The sequence below is a fragment of the Clinocottus analis genome, unplaced genomic scaffold (assembly GCF_023055335.1).
Source record: "Clinocottus analis isolate CAN_PGR_092001 unplaced genomic scaffold, fCliAna1.0.p SCAF_8, whole genome shotgun sequence".
NCBI lineage: Eukaryota > Metazoa > Chordata > Actinopteri > Perciformes > Cottidae > Clinocottus > Clinocottus analis.
In genome coordinates, this window is record NW_027176240.1 from 14,838,123 (window position 1) to 14,848,944 (window position 10,822).

Genomic DNA, 10,822 nt, shown 5'->3' on the forward strand with positions numbered 1-10,822 from the left:
CCATCCTCCTCCGACATCCTGCACTGTTCCTGCTCGACTGGCTGCCTGTAGGCTGAGGTTAGAGCAATAAGGGTGGCAGGAGGCTCAGATACCTTTACATCTATCAGGATTACAGAAATAACCTTCAGCAGCCCTTGCCAGATGCTCCCATAAGACTTACTGGACAGTTTTTGCTCTTCAAATGCAGCTGTGTACAATGCTGTACAGAGACATGTACACCTTTGGAGAAAGCATATGGTTTAAGAGGATGTAGGGGAAGAGGGCTTTGAGATTTCCTTTGAGATTTGTTGAATTAAAAAACAGATTTTAAAAATGATTTTCTTTGATGAATTCATTAAAACCCACTGCTGTATTTCCTTTCCCTTTTGGCCATTATTAATTCAATGACATTTTGCTCGGATGGAAATTATCAGGATGTTGAGTAGCGGGTATAAGATTGCCTGCAGTGAACAAACTGATGTTTGATAAAACAACAAATGTGGTTCCTCTCACTATTTTCTTTTTCCTTGTGCGGTGTTTTTTTTTCCAGTTCAGTGGATTTAGGAGACATTTTTATTCACGTTGAAACCTCGCACCTCAACCCCGTAGTCAGTGAGGGGATTATTTGTGCAGAGTGATAATCACAGAGTAAGGAAACAACACCATCCTTCCTGAGATACAAAAGCACCTTCTGGTCCTCTTTCTGAGAAGTATCTGCACTTGGAACAATGGTTCTTCGAGGGCATTAAGAGTCTTGATCAGTGGTAATCCACAGTCCTCCCCCAGGTCAGACTGAATCTGCTCATCCTTAATGTGTATTGAACAGTAATTTAACCCTCAATAAGACTATCCTTGGCAATATGTGCTGGTGTGTGTCAGTATCCAACAACTACCCCTTTTCTCTTCCCTAACTGAACCCTATGTTCATTCCAACGCTTGTCTATGTTTCGTCCAAAATTTACAGTCACATTCCCGATTAATGATGAATATTTCATGTCATCTTCCTCTTTATTCTGAATTATATATCTGAATTATACATCACCAAAACTTCCGTGGTAAAATCTAACAGGATGTCAGCTCTGTAAATATAAGTAAAAAAATGTGAGCGATATTTAACATTTACTTTCTCATTTGGATTAACATATTGTATACACACCACACTGACTTCCTCGTCAGTCATACATTGTTTTCCTTATCTGACCAACTAACTTTAATTACATGCCTAACCATGCATTTTATTTGTTACCCCGTAGGATTTAATTGCATTTCATTCATAAAATCAAAATGACATACCACAATAATTGCCACCTCTCGTGAAAAGAAAAATACTGTTTTCACTAAATATAGCCTCTCACATAATGAGTCTGTGATATATTTGTATCACGTGCCATCACTTGCTATTACCATGTAATAGCAAGTGATAAGAGCTGGCAACGTACTTGATTGAAGTCTATCTATTGATCCAACAGTTGTTTTTCCTTCATGCAGACCAGAGCTGTTTCCATCACAGTTCTGGCTGTGAGCTGGTCGACTCTGGCAGCACTGTGACCAGCACCAAACAATTTCAGGTCTCCAGGCTTCAACAGCAGTTGTTCCAGGAAAACTAAACAAGAAATGGTCTTTGTTTTTTCTTCAGAGGTGACACACATATTTATTACAAAGTAACTCCTGTTTGGGCTGTTTCACTCTAAACTGTACCTGAATTGTAATTTTGTCACTATAGACCAGTTACGTTTGCGAAAAGAAACTGTGTCTCTCTGGTCTGTTGAAAGCAGGCCGGCTTCAGACTGTTGGCACCTTCTATTCCCTCGCCGCCTCCAATGCAATTAATGATCTTGCTTACAACATTAGCTCCACAATCATGAAAAATCGCACTGAAGCACCAGGTCCCCCAACATATTGAGTTCAATTCATCAAGGCCTTCATGCTCTTTGGCGATGTCAAAGTTGGTCTCAGTGTTATTGAGTGTCTTGGTAATCAAGTACCTGCCAAAAGCTCACAAAGAGCGAGGATTCGTCTCCAGATTCAGTAAATGACTCGACTTATTTTGGAGTTTTGCAGCATACTGTCTCAGTAAACTCAGAAATCCATAAAGTGTCTTAGTTAATCCATTTTTTGGTCAGTGCTTGAGCAATTGTTTCTGGATTAGAATGTTTTCACTTCATCTGCAACACAAGTGAACCACCGAAGTTTCAAAGATATGAGAGGAGGAGAAATCCTTGTCTGTGACTTGCCGGCCTTGTTTTTATCAGCAGACAGACACACCAGGTCTGAGCATGGGTCAAAGAATGTGGTACGATGGGAATCAAACATGTGAGGTGTTTAAGATATTCAAGATTGTAATGCAATGCTTTCACTATCTCTTGAAACATGTGCCATCTGTGCCAAAAAGCCATTCTTTACAACTGCAATCTGTAAAAAATGCAAGATATGTGGAGAGAGTTTGCTATGACGTCCATCTTTTCACAGTTTGGCAGAAGTCTATCACCATATTTGAGAGTTTTGGCCTATAAATCTAGTTCAGTGGGATGCAAAAAAGTTTGACAGACAAAAAGCAGGGTGTACAAGTGACACGAAGACAGGGATCATCAATCAGGACAGCCCTGCTTGGCATCGTAAGTAACTGAAGGGCATAACCTGTTCCCATCTGCTAATGTCAGACAAAGTATGTGCCATTATCACTTTTTACAGACGAACGACAAACATGTACCACTCGTTTTGTTTATTGGCATCATTAACAATCATACACATTCGTTGGTCTCCCGGCAATGTAGCACGTAAACACAGGACGTGAACACCAGTTTGCCCATCCATTGCTACAGCAGACAAGCCTGTGTATCCCACACCAGAAAAAATATCCATAGCACGAGTGAAGCAGAGTAAAGCAAAATTAACAAATTTGATTACAAACCAACATCAGTGCAATTCTGTAGCATATTCAGTATGCAAACACTGATACTGTATGGGATCACATTGCGAGGGAGAGCTCAGCAGTTCCGATTTTTTTAACAGAGAGAAGTAAAACTCCATCAGGTAAACAGTTTCTATCTCAGATTCGATTATTGATCTTTTTGCTGTAAACAAAACCAAGGCGTGCCAACGATTAGTAGTACACGTGTAAGCTGAACTGTAACAGTTCTGCCCATGCTGTAAGCACTGCAATGCAGACAGATTAAACCAAATAAATCATTCACTCTGCAATGGAGTGGTGAATGGCGATCAGTAGAATTTCACTGTAAACATCATGATACTGATCTAAATGAAACCTCACTGCAGTGAGGCGAGTGTAGGCCGACATGCTACAGAGACAGATGCTGTATGGTTATGTGTTTCATTACATCGAGTGCCCCCTAATCTAAGACCCCTGAAACCCTTTCTAAGTGCCCCATCCTAGATTCAAAGTATCAAAAAGCTGCAGATTCAAGTGAAACCACTCAAATACAAATACTAATTGAGTTTTATGTTGGGTATTAACTGTCATACAGCTTTCTTTACCTGCTTTTGTAATGTTGATGGTCCAGACTGAGTCGTGGCATGAAACGCTCATTGAATAATATAGAACGTGAAATATTGCTGCTTTATACTGTATGTGCATTCTATGCACGCATAGAAATAATAAACATACTGTAGCATATTCATCATATAAGATATCTTTGTGACCTGCGTTGGCCACAATTGTGGCATCATATACATTTCAGAATTTACATATATGCATATATACCTGCACATCGAGTGTAAGATATATATATTTTTTTATCTTTAAGGACTTTTGTTCATCCACGTAGTTGGATGATCCAACATCTTGAGACATTTATCTGGTCCTACTCAAGTGGACCATTTACTGAAATCAAAACCACACAAGACCTTAACACAGGTCTGAAAGTTTTTTTTTTGTTTTTTTTTGCACAATTGTGACAAAAATAAATACCAGAAAGTGACACTATCCACAAAGTGATTATTTTCTATCGTCCTTAAGTGCACTAAAAGTCAGTCAGGTGTGGGCACGGGGGATTGTCAAGCGTAAAAGATGAGCTCAGGGATCTGTCCCCCCTGCACTCCAGTGCCGTTAGTGCTGTCCGAGGAGCACTGGAACTGAAATGTCACTTTCCCACACTGCACCTCTGTCATCCCTTCCTGTCCAAAGTAGCTGAGCTCGCTCCCGTCCAGAACCACACTGGCAGTGTAGAAGGTGTCAGGCTCGATCTGGACTGGATACTCAAAACATACTGGGAAGGTGTTGCTGGAACCATCAGAGAAGTATTTGCTGAGGTGTTGTCCCAGCAGTACTCCTTGACGTTTCAACTCAATCTTGGCACTGTACTCTGCTGAGCCACAGCTAGATCCATACAGGCCAAACCCTGCGATGAAAACTCTTTTATCCACTGCAAACTGTATGCTGTCACAGCGGCCCCGATAGCGCCACTGATTGCTTCGGTATGCGCAGGACTGGAATCTGTGGCAGCGCTGGGGTGTCAGGCCCTTCCTAGGCATGCTGACAAACTGCATTTCAGGCTTCTTGGCTGCTGTGTACCACAGGAAGATGTCATTAGTCTCGTTAAGCGTCAACACGCCCGACTGGGCTGCTCCATTGGCAAAATCGTCCAGAGCCATTGTAGGGATGCGTATCAGGTACATGGATTTGCCCAAAACCTTACGCCTGTTGTCAGTCGACGAGGTAAGGTCCTGTCTCTGGCACTCAGCCTCAGCCCAGCTGAGCGCCGCCTCAAATACCACTATCTCTTTAGCATTAAGTGTCTCTCGCTGTAGGATACTCTCCAGGGTCTGGGTGTCGATGTCGCAGAAGCCCTCCGAGCGTAACGCCAGCTCTGCCTGGGCATCAATCACCTCCCAGCAGCGCTGTGTCAGGTCCGGCTCCTCGAACAGGCAGCTCTGCGAGAGTAACACACAGGCATTCTTGGCACTCAGGCTGGTTTCCAGGAAGTTGACGCATGCACGTGCCAGATGAGGGACAATGTACTTCTTGGCAGCATAAAGAGTGGCCAACACTGTGTCAGCACTCAGGTCAATCTCGTCACAGTAAATGTACCTGTTGGCATAAAAGTGTGACTTTCTTAGTTTCATAGACATCAGCTCAAACAGTACATAAAATACATGCAATGTCACATGGTTTGTTAAGAGGAACAAACTGTGAATGTTTGGATAAAGCTGACCGACATCACAGCATTGTCAACAGCAGCATGCTGTTTCTGTTCATATCATATTAGAAAACAATGACATGAGATTTTAAGCAGAGTGAAACTATTGTGCAAACTAATCAAATGGGCCAACAAAATAATATTCCTCATACAACCTTATCTACATACCGTAGCTCACATGCAAGGACACAATAAGCAAAACCCAGAAAAAAATGTGATGGAGGAACAGCAAGAAGGATGGAGGAAGTTATTCACTGTCAGGAATAAAATGAATCAAATAAGCCAGATATAGATTATATAACTCAGATAGAGGAAGAAACACTGAATTGAATACATCTGGCAGGGACAGTGCAAGACAGGTTTGTCCAAGATGTGCCAGAGATAGGTGTGAACTCGTTCCATCAAACCTTTTTTTTTTCCACAGACATCAAATGAAAATAGCAGTTATACATAACGAAGCCACTGTTTGTGTGAAAAGGATGGTATAGGACACACACAAGATTGGGATGGTTGAAGGACGCACTGTGTCTCAGAGGTAAGAGAGGAGAATCCTTACTTTAGCATTGCCAGAAATGCTGCTGGTTCAACATCTGGAATGTGGATCTCGTCATTGTTCTCAGCCAGTTCGCCATAAAACATGGCGTGGAACACTGAGCTGCCCACTGCCAAAACATACTGTTGGAAGAAGAAGAGAGAACAACATGACGGAGTGAAAAGAGAGATGAAAACATGCCGTATAGTTCGTCTGTGATTTCACTGGAAACCACAAGACGTGCAGTGACACTGCAGAGGAGAAATGTGAATTGTACTAAATCCAATTAGTTCACATGTTACTCTTTACATAAAAACACAAATGCCTTCATGGATATTGAACAATGCATCATTCTAATCAGTGGAGAGACTAAACCTGTTGAGTTTCTCTCATAATGAGCAGAGCTCAGCCAGTTACTGTTTCCCTTGAGGACAGGGAGACACATTTCTAATGAACCAGATTGCAAAAAACAGGAAATCTGAATAACACAACTGAACCGAGTGCAGCAAAAGTTCAATTAACTGAAATTAATGACTTGTTTGAACTTATGATGAAATCAGATGCAACACAATGCTACTAATAATTGCAGTGAAAACCACTGTATACAAGACTATGAATTCATATTACACTCAAATACATTCATGTTTTAGTGTGTGCATGTCTGTGCTGTGTGTGTGAGTGTGTGCTGCACAAAGTATGTGTTGGTGTGTATGTAGGTGGAATACATTTTCTCAAAAAAGACACACAGACTTTCACTAAAAATTGCTGTGAACCCAACTTTAAATAAACCTCGCGAAAAGAGGTATTTGAAAAAGCAATGCTATTGTTGTCACACATGAATGTTACAATGAAATTCATTGAAGGGCGAGTATATAAATACTACATATTAAAATAAGATTAGTTCCACCTCTTGACCTCTTGTATTTTACAGATGTTCACATACATTCCTGCTTTTAGCTGTTAGCGGTATCCTCCATCTTTTATGGATATAGCTTTGTAAATTAAATCATAATGCATATCTGAGTTCCTGCCAAATAGACACAATAAAGATTGCTGCGGTGAACGTCACTATACCCCATTGGTATAATGTCTCAGCATAAAGTGCAGTTAAGTCATCCTCAATGTCCTTCCATAAATGCTTTCTATAAAGGCACAGAGGAAGTGCACTGCAGCTTCAAATCATAGATTATACATGTGGGTCTCATATAAAGAACAGAAAAGATGACCCGTGCCGGGCTGATCTGACAGGGTGGATGTGGAATGGATAGCTGAGCCAAATTCATGGCTGCAAAATGACTTATCAGATTTAATGTGAACATTATAATCATATTCAAATGGAGTAGAGCAAATGATGTGCTTTTAGACAAGGCATGTGGTCAAGGCAACCATAAACCTTAATCATTTACTGTCTGTGAACACCTTGGAAAAAGCAATGAGGTCATATGGTGGACTAAACAAAGAAGCATGTTTCAACTGGCATAAACTGAATATGGGCCTAATTATAATAATAAGGGCTACTTATAGTGCACTCATTGTACGTCCAATCCAGAATGTAAAGTAGTAAACAAGTGCACATGTATTTCTAAGAAGTGAGATGCAGAGTTGAATGCAAATGACTCTTTGCCTTATCACAGTAACTGTGTGCCGTTCGGTGTGTTTGATGAAAAGTTGAGTAATTGCACCGCTGTGTCTGAAAAGCTGCGCTAAAGCAGAGACAAAGGCACTCCATCTTTGTGAGATGACTGCTGAAGAGGAGATCCCTTCCTCCTGCCACTAACCGTCTGCCTCATTTACATAAATAATTGACGACTGTCTAGAAAAGACACATGGTGCGGAAGTGAGCGTGGAGCACAAAGGATTTAACTTCCATTACTGCTGCCAACGAGGGAAGATCATTCTTATGCTGATATGATATGAACAACATTGCGCTGATTGCCTGTTTGCTAATTTCCTCCACCGCCACCGCGACTTTACTGTTTGATGAAATTCTTACTCTGTGTCCTGGCAGCCGCTGGGTCCTTCCAGGCTGACCCACCACAAAGTGAACATCTGCCATCAGCTCATTGTTGAACATTACGGAGTTTCTGAAAAGGGAAGGAAGCAGTGTCAACAAAACAGGAGACAATTAATTGCACATATTTTACCCTGTACTTTTGTTTTAGTAGAGAAGATAGGAGGAGAAAACACATAACTCTGAGATAGGGTGAAATTAATCCATATAAACTCATATATATGTATTTTATGTGAGTGATAAAACATATACCCATTAACCTTTGGAGGAAAAATAGAACATTACAGGTATATTTTCTTTTTGTTCCCCTTAAAACAAGAGTTGTATCATTGTATAAAGTATTCCATGTGCTCCAGGCACGGCGAAAGACATTTCATTGATTCAACAGTCTTATTACAATACACTTAAACTCTACATAAAAACAGGCAAACAAGACAATGAACTGAATGGAAAATCCCCACTGTGAAAGAATGGGACCAACAATAAAGCGGCGTTCATATATTATTGAATAGTGGAACATGTCACCGGGGTGGGTAAACAGGCCCGTGAACTCTGGAGCGACAACAAAGCCAGGTCGGAAAACACACACTTTGCTCTGGACAACTGGGGTCTTTTACTGATGGGCCAAGGTAAATATTTAGCTTTTAGAGCGCAGCGTCTGCCTGTTGTGCATATCAAACGCACAGAGCCTGTCCGCCCTCTGTTATGTCCAAGAGGGTGTAAACAGAGATACCCCCCAGCAGAGTCAGGGCAGGGCAGAGGGAACACCCACACGCACCCACACACACACACACACACACACACACACACACACACACACACACACACACACTATGTAGTAAGTATAAACTAATCTACATTCGTCTTTATACGTCTAATGGATGTTCTGTTCATAAAACTTGAAAAGCAAATGTAGTGGAACCTTTTATGTCTCGTTCTTCATGAGAGATGTTCAGTTAAAATGTGTGATTTTTCTGCCCTAAATGAACTCTTCAGTGAAACTGTAACGTGTTGTGAGACAGAGAGAGGCTTGCTGGCTGTGCTTACCTTTCTCTGATAGTGGAGTAGAGTCCTTGCCAGTTACAGTTCTGTATGGTGTTGTTGTTGTTGAGGTTCTGCTGCTGGTACTGTTGCACTGTGGTGGTGGACTCCGGGTTTTTGGTGGGAAAAATATCCGCTGCCATCTTCTTCTTCTTGCTCCTCAGAGTGATGATCTCATAACAGACAGGGGGCAGCTTAGAGCTGCCACTGGCATTCCCTTTCTTGGAGCTCTTACTTGACTTGCTTTTCACTGACTCCGGAAGCATTAAGAAGAAAGTCAGACATTTCATGTTCCTTCCCTTGGCATCGACCATGAGTGTATTCAACTGCCGAGCAGTGGGCTTGCATGCAGAGAAGACATCCACCAGGACCAGGGCAGGTGTGAGGGAGGTCCGAGGGAGACAGTAGAGACTTGAGCCGGAGGCAGCCGTGCAGCGATCACAGGTCCTGCAAGAGGTTTCGCCCTTCTGTAACTAACAGGACAACTCTCTTTTTCGTTCCTGTTATTTCACTCCTATGAAGAGACTGGCCATCCAAAGGCACTTTTCCTGTGTGAAGTTTGATCTGCTGCCTGAGAGGCTCTTGTGGTTCCCATCCCTGCTTGTCCAAAGTGATGAGATCAGCTCTTTATTAAATCACTTCTTTTTCTCCTCAGCTCCCTTGCCTCTCTCACTCACTGCTTCACTGAGGGCTGGCCTGACAGCCCCAGATTTAGTACAGCTGCAGTGGTCCTCAGGCAGGCAGCGGTGTTTACTCAATTCCTTTCATTTCCCACTCTTACTCCATCTGTGCGTCTCTTCTTCTTTTCAGATTCTCCTCATCTGTGGATCTACCCTTTTTTTTTTCTCTCGTTGCCCCTCTCTCTCCTTCAGGGAGTCCTCTGCAGGATGCTGTAGCCGTGGATACTGTGCAGCTCCGCTCAGCCACTCGTTCTGCTGACTACGGAGGTTGAATGGGAGAGCGCAGAGGAGATGGAGAGCCCCCCTCCCCGCCCCTCACAGCATCGTGCACGGCTCTCTCCGTAGCTCAGCCAATGGCAGCGCACAGCATTTATGATTGGCTCATGCAGACTAGTGCAGCACAGGCTCAAATATGCAATAGTCAACGTCTCAATTAAAGTGACAGCCATTTCTCATCAGAATGATATATTTGTCTGTAGTTTTTTTCCCTGTGTTTGCTTTACCTGAAGCCAGAACATTCAGTTTGCGCTACAGGAAATAAAGAGTCTGTGTTATGTTTCAAAAGGGCAATGCAAATTTACACGCTCTTTTTAAGGGCAGAATTTGCTTAATTTATGCATCCTCTGACAGTCATACTTATTTTTTTAATGAGTTCTTGTCATCAATGTGTACAAAGAGTCGACTTTGCAATACACTGGTTTTTCCTGCTTTAATTGGACTTATGACCTCTAAACAGTTCATCCAAACGAACCTTTTATAATAGAAGTAAAAGAGCCCATATGTAAATGTCTTATACCACTAGAATTATATCATGTAGCATATTGCAGTGTACTAATATTCTCATACTTTTAAATATTTTAGATTTGAATAAATGTCTAGTTCATGCATTTGAAATATGGGAAATTGCTGTGAAATACCATTGACTTTCTTATGAAAAGCTAACTGTTTATATTCCCAACCCAGAATATGTGCTCGTGCTTAAGCTTTCTTGTTAAGTCATCTCTTCAGGAGAGTACATGGGGATATAAATGTAATGCACTCCTTGCACTATGTATAATGCATAACGTTCCTTTGCTCTTCTTGTCTAGTTGGGCTCGTGCACAGTTGGTATTCTATTTAAAGTGCTGAGATGATTTTGCTTTTTGGTGGTGTAAAATGTTATGAAATGCTGGCATATTCAATTTTAGAATACTGCTATGTTTTATTTGTTTTATTTAATGGCGCTTTGGGAATTCTACTGCTCTCATGTACTTTGTATTAATAATAGCACCATCACTATATTAATAGCAGTTAATTTCCCTTTTTTTATCACATTATATTTGCAAAAAATACAAATTTAACTTTCGAAAAGAGCAGGAAGAGATTGAGAATGTCTTCCTGGATACACATCCCATTATTGATTGTTCATAACCCTGATTATGTC

At 41.5% G+C, this 10,822-nt stretch overlaps 1 protein-coding gene across 1 annotated transcript; it reads right to left on the minus strand.

The window, feature by feature from the left end:
- Positions 1–2,421: 2,421 nt before the first annotated feature.
- Positions 2,422–9,664, minus strand: LOC137780129 (BTB/POZ domain-containing protein 3-like). Its single transcript, XM_068568486.1, has 4 exons — positions 8,726–9,664; positions 7,661–7,751; positions 5,692–5,810; positions 2,422–5,026 (listed from the first exon to the last, which is right to left on the minus strand). The coding sequence occupies exons 1-4, from the start codon at positions 9,031–9,033 to the stop codon at positions 3,994–3,996; spliced, it is 1,551 nt and encodes a 516-aa protein (XP_068424587.1). The 5' UTR covers positions 9,034–9,664; the 3' UTR covers positions 2,422–3,993.
- Positions 9,665–10,822: the final 1,158 nt, after the last annotated feature.

Excerpts from the sequence above, each read along its gene's own strand:
- LOC137780129 (XM_068568486.1), bottom strand. The coding sequence starts at position 9,033 with ATGGTCGATGCCAAGGGAAGGAACATGAAATGTCTGACTTTCTTCTTA. Across the intron at positions 7,752-8,725 it reads TACTCCACTATCAGAGAAAG|AAACTCCGTAATGTTCAACA; the intron begins GTAAGCACAGCC and ends TTCCCTTTTCAG. Across the intron at positions 5,027-5,691 it reads GCATTTCTGGCAATGCTAAA|GTACATTTACTGTGACGAGA; the intron begins GTAAGGATTCTC and ends TTATGCCAACAG.